The 23908-nt window shown below is 48.9% G+C and overlaps 1 protein-coding gene across 1 annotated transcript; it reads left to right on the top strand.

Moving 5' to 3' along the window:
• Positions 1-14228: 14228 nt before the first annotated feature.
• Positions 14229-22092, top strand: LOC144480701 (uncharacterized; the record flags this gene model as incomplete). Its single annotated transcript, XM_078200295.1, has 2 exons — positions 14229-15132; positions 21745-22092. A coding segment is annotated over one exon (867 nt), but the record flags the coding sequence as incomplete, so codon positions are not given.
• Positions 22093-23908: the final 1816 nt, after the last annotated feature.

Raw genomic sequence — 23908 nt, forward strand, 5'->3', positions numbered from 1 at the left:
ACAACTTTCACCAGCTTTTACAGATGCACTATAGAAAACATTCTTCCTGGTTGTATCACAGCATGGTATTGCTCCTGCTCTGCCCAAGACCGCAAGGCACTACAAAAGGTCATGAATATAGCAAACCAGCCTTCCATCCATTGACTGTGTCTACACTTCCCGCCACCTCGGCAAAGCAGCCAGCATAATTAAGGACCCCACGCACCCCAGACATTCTCTCTTCCACCTTCTTCTGTCAGGAAAAAGACACAGAAGTCTGAGGTCACGTACCACCCAACTCAAGAACAATTTCTTCCCTGCTGCTGTCAGACTTTTGAATGGACTTACCTTGCATTAAGTTGATCTTTCTCTACACCCTAGCTATGACTGTAACACTACATCCCGCACTTTCTCATTTCCTTCTCTATGAACGGTATGCTTTGTCTGTATAGTGCACAAGAATCAATACTTTTCACTGTATGTTAAAATATGTGACAATAAATCAAATCTAATCAAATCAAATCAAATCACCTCTCATTCTTCTAAATTCTAGGGAATAAAGGCTCCGAGAGCATAGAACTGCTACAACAGATCCTACACAAGAACAAATACATTTCCCAAAGGCACAGTATCATCACAATTCAATGACTAGATTTTATGTTGTTCCAGCAGATGCGCGCCCAACTCGGAAGTGCATGAACTCGCACAGAAAGACGTGGGCACAAGTACAGACCTCATCGCGCTCTTGCAAAATACTTTGGTCGGCAGGTGCACTCAGGAGTCGGAAGCGCACGCACCAACAATCAAGCCAGTAATCTAACCCACTGAGGAGATAGTTGAACATAATCTCACGTGGCCCATCTGCCTTTAAGCTCAGCGGATGGGCTGATTGGCCAGACAGCTGTAGACGGAGAAAGAACAACTACAATGATTTTGACAGCAGTAATGGCAATATTAACTTTAAAGGGTTATTCTGGCTGAGAGTTAAGCATGCTGGGATTTTTGGTCAACTTATAATTAAAACCAGATGCAGGCCATAAAGTTACTCTGAGTCAGCATTCTGTTCTGGAAACTATGTTCTGAAGCTTCCTGTCTTGACCAAATATGGGAAGTTGTTTACTCTGGAGTAGGCTTGGTGGGTAATGGATGAGACATGGGGTGGGATTTTCCGGCCCTGCTTGCCCCAAAAGCAGAAAATCCCACCCGTGGTCAATGGACCTTTCCATGGTTCGTCTCTTGCCTGCTACGATTCCCATGGCAGGTGAATGGGAAAAGTCACCCCATGCAATCTGAATGAAGCATAATTAAGTTTAAAGTTTATTTATTAGTCACAAGTAGGGTTACATTGACGCTGCAATGAAGTTACTATGAAAATCCCCCAGTCGCCACACTCCAGTGCCTGTTTGGGTGCACTGAGGGAGAATTTAGAATGGCCAATGCACCTAACCAGCACGTCTTTTGGACTGTGTGAGGAAACCCACGTAGACACGGGGAGAATGTGCAGACTCCACGCGGAGAGTGACCCAAGCCGGGAATCAAACCCGGGTTCCTGGAGCTATGAGGCAGCAGTGCTAACCACTCTACCACCATGCCACCCATATGATGTCATTTACAAGTAAGTTATCTGGCTGTTTGACCCATGTGATTAGTTTTCGGTTACACAATTGGCTGGATGACAAAGAATCCTCTGCAAGCAAGAGAAAGAATTTGTAGATAAAAGACATGTGCAGTCCTTTATTTCTAGTGACAACTCTATAGAGATTCACCATCATCAGAAGCGTGCCCTGAAAAAACTTCTTCAGGGAAGACCACACGGATAGATTCTACATCGGGGATATTCCTGGCCAGATTTTTCCTAAACCCAGTAGTGTTTATTTTCACTTAAATAATTAGAATTAATGTTCAGTTAAGAGTTAACGTTCAGTAAAAGAGTTAAAGTGTTGCAATGTTTTAAGTCTGAGTTGGTACCTAAGGTGTTAAAAAATGGGAGATTGTTGAATGAATGAATGAATGAATGAATGAATGAATGAATGAATGAATAACTCGGCTCCTGTTCTTGTCTGTCTCATTAAACTGGAATGCTTGGTGGAGGCTGTTTAAATTAATAGCTGAGTAATACAGCCTTTCATATTTTATCTTCAACTTTGATCCAGGGCAGGGTACACCATCCAGGCTGAAATAAAATTTTAAAAGTTGTCTGGGGACTGAGGTTTGTCCACGATTGTGCTGCCCAGGCACTCTTTGCATTATTTATTTTGTCCTTATTTGTTTCGGTACAGGTCGTTAGCTCCCTGAGACAGCTCCGCATTGGCTGTCCCTCTGAGGAAGTGCATTGGTAACACCAGCCCGCACCGTCCCTTTCCTCAGTATCCTCCCTCCCCTGGCAATACTCAGTCTGTCACAGAGCACAGTTTGTGCTAGCATTCTGTTCATTAGCCAGCCAGCATAACACTGCGCTCTGGGTCTCACCGTGACTGGGAATGTATTTTGCTCCTGCTTCCAGGCCCACCCTGTGCACAGGCTCAACCAATGAAAAATTGAGACCTCTGCTTTTAAGTTTAAATTTAATGGGAGTGACACCCACTACGATTCCCATGGTGGGCAGAACGGGAAAATTCACCCCATGCAATCTGAATGAAGCATAATTAAGTTTAAATTTTATTTATTGGTCACAAGTAGGCTTACATTAACACTGCAATGAAGTTACTGTGAAAATCCCCTAGTCGCCACGCTCCGGCGACTGTTCGAGTACACTGAGCGAGAATTTAGCAAGGCCAATGCACCTAACCAGGACGTCTTTCCAACTGGGGGAGGAAACTGGAGCACCCGGAGGAAACCCATGCAAACACGGGGAGAATGTGCAAATTCCACACAGACAGTCACCCAAGCCAGGAATCAAACCTGGGTTCCTGACTTTTGAGGAAGAGATTTTCAAAAGCCCACAGCCCCATCAAAAGAAAATAATCCTTATCGTTGTCATTAATTGGCAATCCTTTACTTTAAACCGTGACCCCCCAGTTCCAGATTCTCCCACATCCACCCTGCCAAGACTCCTCAGGATCTTACATGTTTGAATCAAGTTGCTTTCTACTCTTCTAATTTCCAATGGACACAAATCTATCCTAACCAACCTTTAAAAGACCGTTCTGTACTTGTTGTCCAGTTGGTAACACAGAGACCAGAAATTTGTGCAGTGAATTCTGTAGCCCCAAGACATCAATCCCAGTGATTTGTAACACTTTGTGATGACGATTTTAATGATTTGTTCAGCTGTATCCCCAGTTCCCTTGGCTGTTCTATCCCATTCAATTACTTATTTTCTAAACTGAAGGTGAGGTTACTGTGACGATACTTTGCCTTTAAGAAATGTATTTGTGTCATGTATCTTGTGTAGAATCTGTTTTAGCAGTTTGTTTTGTTATCAGTGCCATTTTGTCTGCATCCGACAGCCCTGTTCTTACTGCAGCAGCATAACGGGTCTTAATTGCTACAATGTTTGTTTTAATTTGAATGAATGCTGGGTTGTGATTTTAGAGTTTTGCTCTGGGATTTTATCAGAGTGGGGTTTGATTAGGTTGATTGACAGGTACGGTCATGTGACTGGGCAGGACCAGGCTGATGCAGAGAAATCAAGTCAATTGGTTTTTGTGATCTGTAAGGAGCAGAACCGGTGGAGACTGGAATCAGCCAGAAACTAGGTTTATTTCTCTGAAGTTTAAAGTTTAAGTTTATTTATTAATGTCACAAGTAGGCTGACATTAACACGGAAATGAAGTTAGTGTGAAAATCCCCTAGTTGCCACACTCCAGGTCCTGTTCAGGTACACTGAGGGAGAATTTAGCATGGCCAATGCACCTGACCAGCATGTCTTTTGGACTATGGGAGGAAACTCGATCTCGTCTGATCGGGGAACCTAAGCAAACTCAGGCCTCGTTAGTATTTGGAGGGAGACCACTTGGGAATACCAGGTGCAATAGGCTTTGGGCGGCACGGTGGCACAGTGGTTAGCATTGCTGGCTCACAGCATCAGGGACTTGGGTTCAATTCCCGGCTCAGGTCACTGTCTGTGTGGAGTTTGCATATTCTCCCCGTGTCTGCATGGATTTCCTCCGGGTGCTCCGGTTTCCTCCCACAATCAAAGATGTGTAGGTTAGGTGCATTGGCCATGCTAAATTGCCCCTTAGTGTTCTGGGATGCGCAGGTTACAGGGATTATCAGGGTAAATATGTAGGGTTACAGGGATTGGGCCTGGGTGGGATTGTTGTCGGTGCAGAATTGATGGGCTGAATGGCCTCCTTCTGAATTGTGGTGTTTCTATGGTTTCTATGGAAACCAAAGCATCCGGAGGAAACCCATGCAGACACGTAAAGAGCGTGCAAACTTCGCACAGACAGTGACCCAAATTGGGAATGGAAGCCCTGGCACTGTGAGGCAGCAGTGCTAAGCACTGTTCTGCTGTTTAAGGATATATCCTTCTCTGGAAATTGCTGTATGGGAGTCAGAAGGCAGGTGTCTTTCTGTATCTGTCCAGAGATGTTAAAAGACTGAAAATATACCACATTAGTGAACTAGAGGGGGTTTTTCGACAATGGTTTCATGGTCATCAGTCGATTCTTAAATCCAGATTTTTTTATTGAATTCAGTTCCACCATCTGTTGTGGCGGGATTCGCACCCGGGTCCCCAAGACATTAGTTGAATTTCTGGATTAATACTCTAGCGATAATACCATTAACCCATCGTCCTTCATTGCTGTCGCCTATCCCACCCTCCCACCTCCCCATCACCAGCAGGTCAATGGCAGCCGGTTCACCCAGACGCCCCGTGGGACAGAAAGTGTCCCATCAATGACTGGGAGAGCCCGGTGCGCAGGCGCGAGCGCTGGACTGGGCGATGAGCATGCGCGCGGCCACACGGGCGGCGACAGCGGGGGCAGGGAGCGGCCGCCTCGGGAAGCGGTAGGATCGTGCGGTCGGCGGGGGGGGGAGACGAGAAACTGCACGGGGTGGGCTCGGCGGCTTAGGGAAGTTGAGGCCTGAGGCTCCCGATAAGAGCCCCGGAGGTGGCCATACACCCCACTACTCCTTTGGGGGCGCGGGGGGGGGGGACAAGTAGCTGAGAGAAACAGCAACGCCTTCACCGGCAGCCATTTTGTGGCTGCGGATCAGGGAGGGCGATGCCCGGGGCCACCCTCCCCGGGTGGCAGGGGCAACCGGCCCTCCGGCGCCATCTTGGGCGGGGCAAGCCTGGAAAGCGACCATTTTGGAAGTGGGATGCTGAAGCCCAGCTGGGCGGCCATCTTGGTGAGGGGAGGTTGAGTGGTGGCTGACAAAGGGCCAGGTCCCAGTGACTTGGAGAGAAAACGTGATAGACTCCATAGAATCCCCACAATACAGAAGGAGGCCATTCATCGAGTTTGCACCCACTCATAAGAACTAACAGCATAAGTAGGCCATTTGGCTGCTCGAATCTGCTCCGCCATTCAACAAAATGGTGGCTGATATTTTCGTGGACTCGGCTCCACTTACCCTCCTGCTCACCACAACCCTTATTTTACTGTTTTTCAACTGTTTCACTGAGCAGCGAATTCCACAGATTCACAGCCCTTTGGGTGAAGAGGTTCCTCCTCAACTCAATCCTAAATCTGCTCCCCCTTATCTTGAGGCCTTGCCCCCTAGTTCTAGTTTTACCTGCCAGTGGAAACAACCTCCCTGCTTCTATCTTATCTATTCCCTTCATAGTTTTATATGTTTTGAAAAATCCCCCCTCATTCTTCAAAATTCCAATGAGTATAGTCTCGGTCTCTCCTCATAAGCCAACCCTCTCAACTCCGGAATCAACCTCGTGAATTTCCTCTGCAACTCCCTCCAGTGCCAGTATATCCTTTCTCAAGTAAGGAGACCAAAACTGTACACAGTACTCAGTGGGTGGCACTGCTGTCTCACAGCGCCAGGGACCTGAGTTTATTTCCAGCCTCGGGTCACTGTCTGTGTGGAGTTTGCACGTTCACCCGGCGTCTGCGTGGGTTTCCTCCCACAATCCAAAGATGTGCTTGTTAGGTTGATTGGCCATGCTAAATTGACCCTAGTGTCAGGAGATTAATAAGGTAAATATTTGGGATTCCAGGAATAGAGCCTGACTGGGATTGTGGTCTGTGCAGACTCGATGGGCCGAATGGACTCCTTCTGCACTGTTGGGATTTGATCATTCTACTCTCGGTGTGGCCTCACAAGCACCTTGTACAGCTGCAAAATAACCTCCCTGTTTTTAAACTCCATCCCTCTAGCAGTGAAGGACAAAATTCCATTTGCCTTCTGAATTACCTGCTGCACCTGCAAACCAACTTTTTGTGATTCATGTACAAGGACACCAAGGTCCCTCTGCACAGCAGCATGCTGCAATTTTTTACCATTTAAATAATAGTCCATTTTGCTGCTTTTCCTACCAAAATGGATGACCTCTCATTTACCAACATTGTACTGCCATCTGCCAGACCCTCGCCCACTTAGACTATCTATATCCCTTTGCAGACTTTCAGTGTCGTCTGCACACTTTGCTCTGCCACTCATCTTCGCGTCATCTGCGAACTTTGACACACTACACTTGATCCCCAACTCCAAATCATCTATGTAAACCGTAAACAATTGCAGTCCCAACACTGATCCCTGAGGCACACCACTAGTCACTGATCGCCAACCAGAAAAACACCCATTTACCCCCACTCTTTGCTTTCTGTTAGTTAACCAATCCTCTATCCATGCTAATACATTACCTGTAATGCCATGCACCTTTATCTTACGCAGCAGCCTTTGGTGCGGCACCTTGTCAAATGCCTTCAGGAAATCCAGATAAACTACATCCACCGGTTCGCCATTGTCCACCGCGCACGTAATGTCCTCAAAGAATTCCAGTAAATTAGTCAAACATGATCTGCCCTTCATGAACCCATACTGTGTCTTCCCAATAGGATAATTTCTATCCAGATGTCTCGCTATTTCTTCCTTGATGATAGATTCAAGCATTTTCCCGACTACAGACGTTAAGCTAACCGGCCTATCATTACCCACCTTTTGTCTATCTCCATTTTTAAACGGTGGCGTCACATTTAATAAGACCATAAGACATAAGAGCAGAATTGGGCCACTCGGCCCATCGAGTCTGCTCCTCCATTCAATCATGGCTGATTTTTTTTCTCATCCCCACTCTCCTGCCTTTTCCCCATAACCCCTGACCCCGTTATCAATCAAGAACCGATCTATCTCTGTCTTAAAGAAACTCAATGACCTGGCCTCCACAGCTTTCTTAGGCAAAGAGTTCCACAGATTCACCACTCTCTGGCTGAAGAAATTCCTCATCTCTGTTTTAAAGGATCGTCCCTTTAGCTTGAGCTTGTGCCCTCTGGTTCTAGTTTTTACTACTAGTGGAAACATCCTCTCCACGTCCACTCTATCCAGGCCTCGCAGTATCCTGTAAGTTTCAATAAGATCCCCCCTCATCCTCCTGAACTCCAACGGGTACAGACTGCACCGTTCCTCATACAACAAGCTCTTCATTCCAGGGATCATTCCTGTGAACCTCCTCTGGACCCTTTCCAAGACCAGCACATCCTTCCTTAGATACGGGGTCCAAAACCGCTCACAATACTCCAAATGGGGTCTGACTAGAGCCTTACACAGCCTCAGAAGTCCATCCCTGCTCTTGTATTCTCGGCCTATCGACATGAATGCTAACATTGCATTTGCCTTCCTGCCGACTGAACCTGCATGTTAACCACAAGAGAATCTTGAACAGTGACTCCCAAGTCCCTTTGTGTTTCTGATTTCTGAAGCACTTTCCCATTTCGAAAATAGTCTATGCCTCCATTCCTCCTTCCAAAGTGCATAACCTCACACTTTTCCACATTGTATTCCACCTGCGACTTCTTTGCCCACTCTCCAACCTGTCCAAGTCCTTCTGCAGCCCCCCTGCTTCCTCAATACTACCTGTCCCTCTCCATATCTTTGTATCATCTGCAAACTTAGCAACAGTGCCTTCAGTTTCTTCCTCCAAAGCATTAATGTATATTGTGAAAAGTTGTGGTCCCAGCACTGACCCCTGAGGCACATCACTGGTCACCGGCTGCCATCCTGAGAAAGACCCCTTTATCCCCACTCTCTGCCTTCTGTCAGCCAATCCTCTATCCATGCCAGGATCTTATCCTTAACAGCATAGGCAGTTAATTTATTTAACAGTCTCCTATGCGGCACCTTGTCAAAGGCCTTTTGGAAATCTAAATAAATCACGTCCACTGGTTCTCCTTTATCTAACTTCCTTGTTACCTCCTCAAAGAACTCTAACAGATTTGTCAGATATGACCTCCCCTTGACAAAGCCGTGCTGACTCAGTCCTACTTAATCATGCACTTCCAAGTACTCTGCGATCTCAGCTTTAATAATGAATTCTAAAATCTTGCCAATGAACAAAGTCAGGCTAACACCGGCCTATAATTTCCCGTCTGCTGCCTCCCTCTCTTCTTAAACAGCGGTGTTACATCAGCTACTTTCCAGTCCTCTGGTACCCTCCCTGCCTCCAGTGATTGCTGGAAGATCACCACCAATGCCTCCACAATTTCCTCAGTATCTCTTTTAGAACCCTGGGGTGTAGTCCATCCGGTCCAGGAAATTTATCCAACTTCAGACCTTTCAGTTTCCCCAGAACCTTCTCCTTAGTGATGGCCACTACACTCACCTGTGCCCCCTGACTCTCCTGGAGCTCTGGCATCCCACTGGTGTCTTCCACCGTGAAGACTGATGCAAAGTAACTATTCAGTTCCTCTGCCATTGCTTTGTTTCTTATTATTATTTCTCCAGCCTCATTTTCCAGTGGTCCAATGGATACTTTTGCCTCTCTATTACCTTTTATATATTGAAAAAAACTCTTCCTATCTTCTTTTATATTACTAGCTAGCTTACACTCATATTTCATCTTCTCCCCGCTTAATGCTTTTTTAGTTGTCTTCTGCTCGCTTATAAAGGCTTCCCAATCCTCTGGCTTCTCACTCATCCTCGCCACTTTGTATGCTTTTTCTTTTGCTTTTATGTTGTCCTTGACTTCCCTCATCAGCCATGGATGCCTCGTCCTCCCCTTGGCATGTTTCCTCCTCCTTGGGATGAATTTCTGTTGGTGCCTCCCGAATAACTCTCAAAAACCCCTGCCATTGCTGTTCCACTGTGTTCTCTGCTCGGCTGCCTTTCCAATCAACTCTGGCCAGCTCCTCCCTCATGTCATTGTCGTTACCTTTATTTCATTATGAAACAGTTATATCTGACTCCAGCTTCTCCCTCCCAAACTGCAGGGTAAATTCTATCATATTGTGGTCACTGCTCCCTAAAGGTTCCTTCACCTTAAGTTCCCTAATCAAGTCTGCCTCATTACACATCACCAAATCCAGAATAGCCGGTTCCCTAGTAGGCTACCTGATTTTCCCAGTCCATCTGCAGATTGAAGTCCCCCATGATTATTGTAACATTGCCTTTTCTATCTCCTGATTTATTTTCTGCCCCACATCCTGACTACTGCTAAGGGGCCTGTACATAACTCCCATCAGGGTCTTTTTAGTTTTGCGATTCCTCAACTATCCACAGAGATTCTGTGCCTTCTGATCCTATATCACTTCTTGTTATCGATTTAACTTCATTCCTTACTAACAATGCAACCCTGCCCCCTTTGCCCATTTGCCTGTCCTTCCGGTAGGACACCTATCCTTGGATATTTAGATCCCAGCCCTGATCCCCTTGCAGCCACGTCTCTGTGATGCCCACAACATCGTACCGGCCAATTTCAATGTGTGCAACAACGCATTTACCTTGTTCTGTATACTGTGCGCATTTAGGTACAACACACTCAGTCCTGCAATGACCACTTCCCTTCTCAGACTTGTCACCTTTTTTGCTCTGCCTGAGGTTAGATTCCTGCCACCTCCTATACTCTCTGTTCCATTGCGTTGTCTGGAAACTTTGCTAACCTCTCCTGAGCCCTCAGCTCCATCAACCTGCACTTCTACCCTCTCCTTTAACTTTGATTTTCTAATTCTCCATACAACTGAACTCTCCCTCCCCACTATTTAGTTTAAAGCCCTATCTACAGCCCTAGTTATACGATTCGCCAGGACTCTGGTTCTAGCACGATTCAGATGAAGACCGTCCCAATCTGTTTTCCAATCTGGGGGAACCACCCCAGCAAACTTTGGCCGCTAGTGCATTTGCTATTTCCCCCGACATCTCTTTCAGTACCCTGCTATGCATCCCATCAGGGCGAGGAGACTTATCGATCTTTAGCCCCATTAGCTGACCTAACACAGCTTCTTTCATGATAATGATCATTTCTGGGTCCTCACCTGCCATAGCCTTCACAAGACTGGTCCCAGATCGGTTCAGGTGAAGACTGTCCCAATGGTTACAGATCCCTCCTGTTCCAATACTGATGTCAGTGCCCCATGAAATGGAACCCCTCTTTTCTGCGCCACTCCTTTAGCCATGTGTCCATTTCCCTGATTTTCTCATCCCTCATACCCAAGCTTACCCCTTAACCCTATGTATTTACCCCACTAATCCCCCTAGCCTACATATCTTGGGACACTGAGGGGCAATTAAGCATGGCCAATCAGCCTAACCTGCACATCTTTGGGAGGAAACCAGAGCACCCGGAGGAAACCTGCGCAGACACGAGGAGAATGTGAAGACTCCACACAGACAGTGACCCAAGGCCGGAATTGAACCCGGGCCCAAGGCCCTATTTCTGCTGTCCTTACCTGGTCTGGCCTACATGTTGACTTCAGAGCCACAGCATGTGGTTCACTCTCAACTGTCCTCTAAACAAGGAACGGCACAGTGGTTAGCACTGCTGCCTCACAACGCCAGGGTTCAATTGCTGGCTTGGGTCACTACGTGGAGTCTGCACGTTCTCCCCGTCTCTGCGTGGGTTTCCTCCAGCTGCTCCGGTTTCCTCCCACAGTCTGGAAGGAATGGTTACGTGCATTGGCCATGCTACATTCTCCCTCAGTGTACCCGCACAGGCACCGGAGTGTGGCAACTAGAGGATTTTCACTGTAACTTCTGTAAGCCTACTTGTGACAGTAATAAATAAACTTTAAAAATTTACCACCTCTCAGCTTAAACCTGTGCCCTCTTGTAGTCGATACTCCCACCCTGGGAAAAAGCCTCTGACTATCCACCCTGTCTATGCCTCTCATAATTTTGTAGACCCCTCAGATCTCCACTCAGCCTCCATCTTTCAGTGAAAACAATCTGAGTTTATCCAACCTCTTCTTATAGCTCAAATCCTCAAAATCAGGCAACATCCTGGTGAACCTTCTTTGCACTCTCTCCAAAGTATCCACGTCCTTCTGTTAGTGTGGTGAAGAGACCTGCGCGCAATACTCCAAATGCAGCCTAACTATAGTTTTGCACATAACCTGCCAATTTTTATACTTGATACCCCGGCCAATGTCTTATGCCTTCTTGACCACCTTATCCACCTGTGTTGCCACTTTCAGGGATTTGTGGACCTGCACGCCCAGATCCCTCTGTATAGGGAATTCATAGAGAACTCCTGCAGTGCAGAAGGAGGCCATTCGGCCCATCGCGTCTCCTCCGCCAACAATCTCACCTAGGCCCTATCCCCGTAACCCCATGTATTTACCCCGCTAATCCTTCTAACCTACACATCCCAGGACATTAAAGTGCAAGTTAACATGGCCGCACATCTTTGGACTGTGGGAGGAAACCGGAGCACCCGGGGAAAGCCCACACAGACATGGGGAGAATGTGTAAACTCCACACAGACAGTCACCCAAGCTGGGAATCGAACCCAGGTCCCTGGCGTTGTGAGGCAGCAGTGCTAACCACTATGCTACCGTGCCTGTCAATGCTCGTTTGATTTCCGCCCCCCCCCCCCCAACTTTCTTGTCCTTTTCAGTTTATTCAAATCAGTCTACTTTATTTTACGAGGGATGTGATGACCTCCAGTGGTATTATCGCGACACTATTAATTCAGAAACTCAGCTAATGTTCTGGGGACTCGGGTTCGAATCCCTCCACAGCAGATGGTGGAATTTTAATTCAATAAAAAAGAAATAGCTGGAATTAAGAATCTACTGAGGACCATGAAACCCTTGTTGATTGAGATAAACGTGTTTTTTCAGAATCCCTACAGTGCAGAAGGAGGCCTTTCACCCCATCAAGCCTGCATGACCACAATCTCACCCAGGCCCTATTACCATCGGCCCCCAGTCTTTACACTTGCTAGTCCCCTGACGCTCCAGGGCAATTCACAGGTGGCACAGTGGTTAGCACTGCTGCCTCGTAGCGCCAGGGACCCGGGTTCCATTCCCAGCTCGGCCATGCTAAATTCTCCCTCAGTGTCAGGGGGTTAGCAGGGTAAATACTTGGGGTTACGGGAGTAGGGCCTGGGTGGGATTGTGGTCGGTACAGACTCGATGGGCCGAAGGGCCTTCTGCACTTCTCACCAAAGAGAGAAGTGAAAAGAGATTCTATGATTCTGTAATTTAGCATGGCCAATCCACACAACCCGCAGATCTTTGGACTGTGGGAGGAAACCTACGCTGACACGGGGAGAACGTGCAAAATCCATGCAGACAGTGTCCCGAGCTGGGAATCGAACCCAGGTCCCTGGCGCTGTGAAGCAGCAGTGCTAACCACTGTGCCACCGTGATTGTCGGAAAACTGCGATTGTCAGAAAAACCCATCTGGTTCACTAATGTCCTTGAGAGAAGGAAATCTGCCGTCGTTACCCGGTCTGGCCTACATGTGACTACAGAGCCACAGCAATGTGGTTGACTCTCAACTGCCCTCCAAGGGCAACTAGTGATGGGCAATAAATTCTGGCCAGCCAGTGACACCCATGTCACACGAATGAATTTAAAAAAACCTGAATCCAGCCTGAGTCTCCCTGAGGGAGGGGGGAAAGTGGGAGTGGAGGAAATAAGTGGTGGCGGTGACTTTGGATTGACAGTTGGCGAGATGGGTTTGGATTTCACTCCAGGGAGGAGGGTAGGCACGGTGGCACAGTGGTTAGCACTGCTGCCTCACAGCGCCAGGAACCTGGGTTTGATTCCCGGCTTGGATCACTGTCGTGCGGAGCTTCCATGTTCTTCCCCTGCCTGCGTGGGTTTCCTCCGGGTGCTCCGGTTTCCTCCCACAGTCCGAAAGACATGCTATTAGGTGCATTGGCCATGCTAAATTCTCCCTCAGTGTACCTGAACAGGCGCCGGACTAGGGGATTTTCACAGCATCTTCATTGCAGTGTTAATGTAAGCCTACTTGTGACACGAATAAATAAACTTTAAAATGGGGTTGACAGTCAGAATCTTTTTCCCAGAGTTGAAATGTCTAATACTCGGGTTGGGGGGGGTGGGGGGGGTGGGGTGGGGGGGGGGTGGGGGGGAGCATGCACTTCAGGTGAGAGAGCAGGAGGAACGAGAGAGAGGAAGAAATGTTGCTAGAATTTAAAATGGGGTTGACAGTCAGAAACTTTTTCCCAGAGTTAGAAGGATGTGGAGACTTTGGAGAGGGTGCGGAAGAGGTTTATCAGGATGCTGCCTGGATTAGAGGGTCTGAGCTATAAGGAGAGGCTGGACAAACTAGGGTTGTTTTCTCTGAAGCGGTGGCACAGTGGTTAGCACTGTTGCCTCACAGCTCCAGGGACCCAGGTTCAATTCCAGCCTTGGGTCACTGTTTGTATCGAGTTTGCACATTGTCCCCTTGCCTGCGTGGGTTTCCTCCGGGTGCTCCGGTTTCCTCCCACAGTCCAAAAATGTGTGGGTTCGGTGGATTGGCCATGCTAAATTGATCCTTAGTGTCAAGGGGACTAACAGGGGGTAGGGCCTGGGTGGGATTATGGTCAGTGCAGACTCGATGGACCGAATGGCCTCCTTCTGCACTGTAGGGATTCTATGAATTGTTTGTTCTGAAGTTTTATCGTGGACTGATAGTGATGACTTTTGTAAACTCCTTTGACAGAGTGTTAGATGGAGAGGATTTGGGAGGAAATCAAACTCAAACTCGTGCACTGACAGAGTCATTCAATCCATCAGAACCCGGATATCATTGGCCTCCGAATGTGGGTGGAGAAATGTTTCTTGGTTTAGTGTCCGGTTAGAGATTTCAAACGTCAGTGTGACTGGAGAAGTAGAGAGATGCAAACGGCACGAGAGTGTGCGTTCTGGTGCACAGATTGTGGAACAGAGCTTTAACCGGTGACACCGCCTGAAGAAACACTGCAACAGGGAGAGACCGTCCCCGGAAAGACCGTACCCCGGGAGAGACTGTCCCCGTGCTCCGGGTGTAGACGAAGCGTCAGCCGACCGTCGAAGCTGGAGAGAGACAAGGACGCCCGCGCCCCGGAGAAGCCGTGGAAATGTGCGGACTGCGGGAAGGGATTTGGCTACCCGTCCCAGCTGCAGATCCACAAGCGAGTTCACACCGGGGAGCGGCCGTTCGCCTGCCCCGCCTGCGGCAAGGAGTTTGCCCGCGCGTCCAGCCTGCAGAAGCACAGGCGGGTTCACACTGACGAGCGGCCCTTCAGCTGCCTGCACTGCGGCAAGCGCTTCGGCCAATCCGCCCACCTCAACGAGCACCAGCACATCCACACCGGCGAGAAGCCCTTCACCTGCCCGGCCTGCGGCAAGGGCTTCAGCTACTCCTCCAACCTGCTGACCCACCGGCGCACCCACTCGGGCGAGAGGCCCTTCGCCTGCCCCGCCTGCGGCAAGCGCTTCGCCCAGTCCTCCAACCTGCTGAGCCACCGGCTGGTCCACACCGAGGCCCGGCCCTTCGGCTGCCCGGACTGCTGCAGCAGCTTCAAGAGCTCCAAGGAGCTGGCCAAGCACCGGCGGGTCCACACCGACGCCCGACCCTTCGGCTGCCCGGACTGCGGGAAGACGTTCCGCTGGTCATTCAACCTCACCGCCCACCGGCGTACCCACACCACCCAACGCCTCTTCACCTGCACCACGTGCACCAAGACCTTCACTCGCTCTTCCAGCCTACTGAAGCACCAGCGCGTTCACTCAGATCACCGGCTGCCGGCGATCCTTCCTTCGGAAGCTGCTTGCCCGTAGAGTTATCAACTTAAAGAGTGTCCCAGTGGACATCAAGGTAGGATCGCGGCAATGTTAAACTCAAATTTTCACAGTAACTTCATTCCACTGTTAATGTAAGCCCACTTGTGACCAATAAATAAACTTTAACTTTAAATAGCGAGAGGTGAATACACAATTCTTTGATTTGATTTATTATTGTCGCATGTATTGGTGTACAGTGAAAACTATTGTTCTTTGCACGCTATACAAAGCATACCGTACATTGGGAAGAAAAGGAGAGAGTGCAGAATCGTAGAATCCCTACAGTGCAGTAGGAGGCCATTTGGCCCATCAAGCCTGTACTTACAACAATCGCACCCTATCCCCGTGACCCCACATATTTACCCTGCTGATCCCCCTGACACTTAGGGGCAATTTAGCATGGCCAATCCAAATAACCTGCACATTTTAGACACTAAGTGGTTAGCACTGCTACCTCACAGCGCCAGAGACCCAGGTTCAATTTCAGCCTCGGGAAGCCTGTGCAGTTTGCACATTCTCCTCGTGTCTGCGTGGGTTTCCTCCGGGCGCTCCAGTTTCCTCCCACACTCCAAAGATGTGCAGGTTGGGTAGATTGGCCATGCTAAATGTGTGGTGTTCCAGGGATAGGACAGGGGAGAGGGCCTGGGTAAGATACTCTGTCAGAGGGCAGTGCAGGTTCAATGGGCTGAATGGCCTCCTTCTGCACTGTGAGGATTCTATGATTCCAAAAATGCACAAACCCCTGAGAGAAGGATTATTTTCTCTCTGTGCAGATGGGGCCTCGGTGTCGCCAATCCCACCTGGGGAAGGGGTGTGCGTGCGTGCTGATATTATTAATTAGATGTTCGATGCGTCTCCCAGTCCTTTGGGTCTTCGCACTGAACTGAGGGATCGTGAGAATCGAAAAAGCTATCAAACCTCAAGGTTGTTAGCTCCTAACCGCTTGTTGTCACTCTCTCCATCGATTCCACCTCTGCGACTCGGAGTTAGCGGGGAGTAAATTCCCGACAGTCATTCCAGTCAGTTCCTCTCGTGTGGATGTAGAAACAGCATCATCGCCATACAGAGGCGTGAATCTCCTGAAACCACAGATGGGGTAAATTGACCCACATTTCTGCCAGGGTCTGTCGGTTCACAATTAATTCTGAGTGGGAGATGAGAGCCTGCCAGCAGGGGACAGAGAGAGAGCTGATTGAATTGATTTGATTTCACAGAATCTACAGTACAGAAGGAGGCCATTTGCCCATCGAGCCTGCACCGACCACAGTCCCACCCAGGCCCTACCCCCATGAACCCACATTTTTACCCTCCTAATCCCTCTGACTCTAAGAGCCAATTTAGCATGGCCAATCCACCTAACCTGCATATCTTTGGACTGTGGGAGGAAACCGGAGCTCCCAGAGGAAACCCACACAGACACGGGGAGAACATGCAGACTCCACACAGACAGTGAGCCGAGGCTGGAATTGAGCCCGGGTCCCTGGCGCTGTGAGGCAGCAGTGCTAACCACTGTGCCACCCCTCTTTATTATTGTCACATGTATTGGGATACAGTGAAACGTATCATTTCTTGCGCGCTATACAGACAAAGCATACCGTTCATAGAGTAGGAAAGGAGAGGGTGCAGAATGTAGTATTACTGTCATAGCTAGGGTGCAGAGAAAGATCAACTTAATATATGGTAGGTCCATTCAAAAGTCTGATGGCAGCAGGGAAGAAGCTGTTCTTGAGTCGGTTGGTACATGACCTCAGACTTTTATATCATTTTCCTGACGGAAGAAGGTGGAAGAGAGAATGTACGGGGTGGCTGGGATCCTTGATTATGCTGGCTGCTTTGCCGAGGCAGCGGGAAGTGTAGACAGAGTCAGTGGATGGGAGGCTGGTTTGCGTGATGGATTGGGCTACATTCATGACCCTTTGTAGTTTCTTGCAGTCTTGGACAGAGCAGGAGCCATACCAAGCTGTGATACAACCAGAAAGATTTCTTTCAATGGTACATCAAACCAGGCCATGACTTACTCAAGTTAATGGTAGGGTGTTGGGGAGAGTTGTAGAACAAAGAGATCTAGGGGTACAGGTTCATAGCTCCTTGAATGTGGAGTGACAGGTGGACAGAGTGGTGAAGAAGGCATTCAGCATGCTTGGTTTCACTGGTCAGAACATTGAACACAGTAAGAAGTTTAACAACACCAGGTTAAAGTCCAACAGGTTTATTTGGTAGCAAAAGCCACAAGCTTTCGGAGCCTTAAGCTCCTTCTTCAGGTGAGTGGGAATTCTGTTCACAAACAGGGCATATAAAGACACAGACTCAATTTACAGAATAATGGTTGGAATGCGAATACTGACAGCTAATCAAGTCTTAAAGGTACAAACAATGTGAGTGGAGAGAGCATCAAGACAGGCTAAAGAGATGTGTATTGTCTCCAGACAGGACAGCCAGTGAGACTCTGCAGGTCCAGGCAAGCTGTGGGGATTACAGATAGTGTGACATGAACCCAATATCCCGGTTGAGCCGTCCTCATATGTGCGGAACTTGGCTATCAGTTTCTGCTCAGCGACTCTGCGCCGTCGTGTGTCGTGAAGGCTGCCTTGGAGAACGCTGACCCGAATATCAGAGGCCGAATGCCCATGACCGCTGAAGTGCTCCCCAACAGGAAGAGAACAGTCTTGCCTGGTGATTGTCGAGCGGTGTTCATTCATCCGTTGTCGCAGCGTCTGCATGGTTTCCCCAATGTACCATGTCTCGGGACATCCTTTCCTGCAGCATAAATCCTTTCCTGCAGGAAAGGATGTCCCGAGGCATGGTACATTGGGGAAACCATGCAGACGCTGCGACAACGGATGAATGAACACCGCTCGACAATCACCAGGCAAGACTGTTCTCTTCCTGTTGGGGAGCACTTCAGCGGTCACGGGCATTCGGCCTCTGATATTCGGGTAAGCGTTCTCCAAGGTGGCCTTCACAACACACGACAGTGCAGAGTCGCTGAGCAGAAACTGATAGCCAAGTTCCGCACATATGAGGACGGCCTCAACCAGGATATTGGGTTCATGTCACACTATTTGTAATCCCCACAGCTTGCCTGGACCTGCAGAGTCTCACTGGCTGTCCTGTCTGGAGACAATACACATCTCTTTAGCCTGTCTTGATGCTCTCTCCACTCACATTGTTTGTATCTTAAAGAATTGATTAGCTGGAAGTATTCGCATTCCAACCATTATTCATGTAAATTGAGTTTGTGTCTTTATATGCCCTGTTTGTGAACAGATTTCCCACTCACCTGAAGAAGGAGCTTAAGGCTCCGAAAGCTTGTGGCTTTTGCTACCAAATAAACCTGTTGGACTTTAACCTGGTGTTGTTAAACTTCTTACTGTGTTTACCCCAGTCCAACGCCGGCATCTCCACATCAGAACATTGAATGCAGGAGTTGGGGCCGTCTTGTTGATGTTGTACAGGACATTAGTACGGCCACACTTAGAGATTGTGAAATCAGAGAGATTGTGCGTTCAGCTCAGAGCCTAAAATACTAGGCCCTTAGCATCGAGACACACAGAGACAGAGAAACACAGAGACAGAGAGACAGATACAGGGAAATGCAGAGACAGAGACACACAGGGAGATATACACACAGAGACAGAGAAAGAGACACAGATCCGGAGAAATACAGAGACAGAGACACACAGGTACACAGAGAGATAGAGACAGAGAGAGAGACAGAGACACACACACATGCTCAGAGAGATAGAGACAGAGAGAAATACAGAGACAGAGAGAGACACAAATAGAGAGACAGAGTGACATACACAGATATACAGAGAGATGTATACAGAGAGACAGAGATAGACACAGATACAGAGAAATACAGAGACAGGGAGAGACACACAGAGATAGAGACACACACATAAACACACTAACAGAGAAATACAGAAAGAGAGTTTGACAAAGTCAGATTTAATTTTGCATTCAATATTTATTTAAAAATTCAGCGAATATTTTATAGGAAAATTGATTTTAAAGTTAACAAAAGTGAATCTGACCTTTGAGCTTCACAGTGAGATCAGAACCGCCCCCCGCTCTGAGCTGCCCAATATCTGTACAGCTGTACCAGACACCAGAAAGAGAAAACCAGAGCTCAACATCACGGGAAATGAACAATTGTGAATAAAGAATGAGAAAAGTTATTTATTTATACATGAGATTTAAACTACAGGAAAAATATTAACTACGATTACATTACAGCAAAAACTACCGTATACATTTCACACTGAAAACTGAAATACCAACCACGACTGTCTCAGTTACAGATTCAGAACGATAAACTGAGATAATTTTATGGTTCGAGTCACTGAGAGCAGATATTGCTGTCGGTGACTCTAACCGTATTGCAACGGGATCACGATCAATTGCGCCAGTGGGCTGACGAATGGCAGATGGAGTTTAATTTAGATAAATGCGAGGTGATGCATTTTGGTAGATTGAACCAGGGCAGGACTTACTCAGTTAATGGTAGGGCATTGGGGAGAGTTACAGTACAAAGAGATCTCGGGGTACATGTTCATAGCTCCTTGAAAGTGGAGTCACAGGTGGACAGAGTGGTGAAGAAGGCATTCGGCATGCTTGGTTTCATTGGTCAGAACATTGAATACAGGAGTTGGGACGTCATGTTGAAGTTGTACAAGACATTGGTACTGCCACACTTGGAATACTGTGTACAGTTCTGGTCACCCTATTATAGAAAGGATATTATTAAACTAGAAAGAGTGCAGAAAAGATTTACTAGGATGCTAGCGGGACTTGATGGTTTGAGTTATAAGGAGAGGCTGGATAGACTGGGACTTTTTTCTCTGGAGCGTAGAAGGCTGAGGGGTGATCTTATAGAGGTCTATAAAATAATGAGGGGCACAGATCAGCTAGATAGTCAACATCTTTTCCCAAAGTTAGGGGAGTCTAAAACTAGAGGGCATAGATTTAAGGTGTGAGGGGAGAGATACAAAAGGGTCCAGAGAGACTATTTTTTTAGATAGAGGGTGGTGAGTGTCTGGAACAAGCTGCCAGAGGCAGTAGTAGTGGCGGGTACAATTTTGTCTTTTAAAAAGCATTTAGACAGTTACATGGGTAAGATTGGGTATAGAGGGATATGGGCCAAACGCAGACAATTGGGACTAGCTTAGTAAAAGCTGGATGGCATGGACAAGTTGGGCCGAAGGGCCTGTTTCCATGCTGTAAACCTCTATGACTCCATGACTCTTCCACCTTCTTCCATCAGGAAAAAGATACAAAAGTCTGAGGACACGTACCAACCAACTCAAAAACAGCTACTTCCCCGCTGCTATCGACTTTTGAATGGTCCTATCACACATTTAGTTGATCTTTCTCTACACCCTATTGGTAACTGCAACACTACATTCTGCACCCTTTTCTTCTCCCCTGTGTACTCTATGTACGGTATGTTTTGTCTGTATACCATGCAAGAAACAATATTTTTCACTGTAGACTAATACATGTGTCAATAATTCAAAATTAATTCAAAATCAAGTCCTCTCTGATGGGAGGACCGAGTAACCCGGGCAACCAGCCATCTTGGGAGAGGAATGCGGGGCTTGTCGAGGGAGCATGTGCAGCCATGATCGGGGTGGTATGGAGAGTGGGCTGGGCCTCAAGGTCGCAGGAGAGAAAATACATTTGTCAATCCGCAGACAAGAGCTGACCCCAGGAAGTGGGAGGGAGGGTGAAAATTGGAAGTGGAGGAAATAAACGGTGGAGATGGTGAGGTGGGCTTGGATTTCAGCTCAGGGTGGAGGGAGGGTGGGTGGGATGGAGATGGGGCGGCACGGTGGCACTGTGGTTAGCACTGCTGCCTCACAGCGCCAGGGACCCGGGTTCGATTCCCGGCTTGGGTCACTGTCTGTGTGGAGTTTGCACCTTCGCCCCGTGTCTGCATGGGCTTCCTCCGGGTGCTCCGGTTTCCTCCCACAGTCCAAAGGTGTGCAGGGTAGATGCATTGGCCATGCTAAATTGACCCTGAGTGTCCAAAGATGTGTAATTTAGGTAGATTATCATAGAATCATACAATGCAGAAGGAGGCATTTCCCTGTGTCTGTCCCATCTGTCCCGATGCGGCCCATCGAGTCTGCACCAACCACAACCCCTCCCAAGCCCTATCCCCATAACCCCATGCATTTACCCTAGCTAGTCCCCCTGACACTGAGGGGCAATTGTAGCATGGCCAATCCACCTAACCCGCAAATCTTTGGAGTGTGGGAGGAAACCGGAACACCCGGAGGAAACCCACGCAGACACGGGGAGAGTGTGCAAACTCCACACAGACAGTGACCCAAGCCGGGAATCATATCCGAGTCCCTGGCACTGTGAGGCAGCACTGCTAACTACTGTGGCGCCTTGCCACTGTGTAGGTTCGAGGGATTAGCGGGATAAATATGTGGGGATAGGGCCTGGGGTGGGTTGTTGTCGGTGCAGACTCGATGAGCCAAATGGCCTCCTTCTGCACTGTACCGAATCCATGAGTCTATTGCAGCTTTTGGGGGAACGAGAGATGGAACAATGTTCCAGAGAAAGTAGAATTGTCTTTTCCGAATTTTGATCCTGCACTGACAGCGGTGACTTTCTGTGGACTTCCTTTCTGCAGGGCATCAGGAGAGACGGGCTGGCAGGTGGGAAAACGTGGACCAAGCATCACATCGAGATTTAACAGAGTCACTCCATTCAACAGGAGCTGAATATCGTCGTCCTGTGACAGTGGAAGGAGAAAGGTTTCTCTGCGGGAAAAGACTGCCAACATCAGTGTGACTGAAAAAGCACCAAGGCACACACGCACACACACCCGAGTGAGTGTTCCAGTATGCAGAGTGTGGAAAGAGCTTTAACCAGTTACACAGCCTGAAAATACATCGCAGCCTTCACAGCGGGGAGAGACTGGACCCGTGTTCTGTGTGTGGACGATCAACCGATCATCGAATCTGGAGGGTCACGAGGACACCATGGAGAAACCTTGTAAATGCTCCTACTGTGGGAAGGGCTTCAACTCGCCCTCGCAGCTGGAGACGCACCTCCGCAGCCACACAGGCGAACGCCCCTTCACCTGCCCCGTGTGCGCCAAGGGCTTCGCCCAGCTCTGCAACCTGATGAGCCACCGGCGCCTGCACACGGGCGAACGCCCCTTCGCCTGCTCGGTGTGTGGCAGGGGCTTCGCCCAGTCCTCCAACCTGCTGCGGCACCAGCGGGTCCACACCGATGACAGGCCCTTTCGGTGCCCAGACTGCGACAAGCGCTTCAGGAGCCCCCGCGACCTCCTCGCCCACCGAGGCACCCACACCGGGGAGAGGCCCTTCAGCTGCTCCGTCTGCGCCAAGGGCTTCATCCGGCTCTTCCACCTGCTGAGGCACCAGCAGGTTCACATGTAATGGGGGCGGAGGGGGTGGATTCCGCTTTTAGCGCTGCTGTTCATCACCTCCAGGCTTGAACAGAACTAACGCAGAACAGCCCAGTGCAGGGACAGGCCCTTCGGTCCACCGAACATGACGCCAAACTAAACTAACCCCTTCTGCTTGCCTTTGGTCAAAGAAGAATAGCGCAGGAACTGGCCCTTCGGCCCAACATGTTGTGCCACGCTAAACTAACCCCTTCTGCCTGCCCTTGGTCAAAGAAAAATAGCGCAGGAATAGGCCCTCCGGCCCACCAAGCCTGCACCAATACGCGTTTTCTATCCCTCTGTTCGCCTCATGTATGCAGCTAGATACGCCTTGCACTTTGCTAATGTCCCAGCCAGGCCCTTTGCCGCTAACCCCATAGATTTACTGTGCTAATCCCCTGACATTAGGGTCAATTTAGCATGGCCAATCAACCCAAACCACACATCATTGGACCATGGGAGGAAACCGGAGAGCCTGCTTCCACCACCTCCTCTGGCAGGGCAATCCAGGCACCCACCACCCTCTGCGTGAAAAACTTTTCCCGCACGTCACCCTTAAACTTTCCCCCCTCACCTTGAACCTGTGCCCCTTTGTAGTTGACCCTTCCACTCTGGGAAAAAGCCTCTGACTATCCGCCCTGCGTAAACTCTCGTAATTTTGTAGACCCCTATCAGGTCTCCCTTCAGCCTCCATCTTTCCAGCACGGTGGCACAGTGGTTAGCACTGCCACCTCACAATGCCAGGGACCTGTGTTCGATTCCCGGCTTGGGTCACTGTCTGTGTGGAGTTTGCACGTTCTCCCTGTGTCTGCGTGGGTTTCCTCCAGTGCTCCCGTTTCCTCCCACAGTCCAAAGTTTTGTAAGTTAGGTGAATTGGCCATACTAAATTGCCCCTTAGTGTCCTAAGATGTGCAGGTTAGGTGGATTGGCCATTAAAACTGCGTGGCAGTATGGGGGATAGGATGAACCATGAAATCATAGCATCCCTACAGTGCAGAAGGAGGCCATTCGGCCCATCGAGTCTGCACCAACTCTCCGACAGAGCATCTTACCCAAGCCCACCCCATCCCCATAACGCCACGAATTTACCACCCTGACCCCCCTTACTTACACGCAGACACGGGGGGAACGTGCAGAATCTGCACAGACAGTGACCCAAGCCGGAAATTGAACCCGGGTCCCTGGCGCTGCGAGGCAGCAATGCTAACCACTGTGCCACCCAGGAACAGGCCCTATCCTGTAACTCCACACATCCCGCTAATCCCTCTAACCAACACATTTTGAGACACTAAGGGGCAGGTTAGCATGTCAAATCCACCTAAGCTGCACATCTTTAGAGTGTGGGAGGAAACCGGAGCACCCGGAGGAAACCCACGCAGAC

Source organism: Mustelus asterias, chromosome 30 (assembly GCF_964213995.1).
Source record: "Mustelus asterias chromosome 30, sMusAst1.hap1.1, whole genome shotgun sequence".
Classification (NCBI taxonomy): domain Eukaryota; kingdom Metazoa; phylum Chordata; class Chondrichthyes; order Carcharhiniformes; family Triakidae; genus Mustelus; species Mustelus asterias.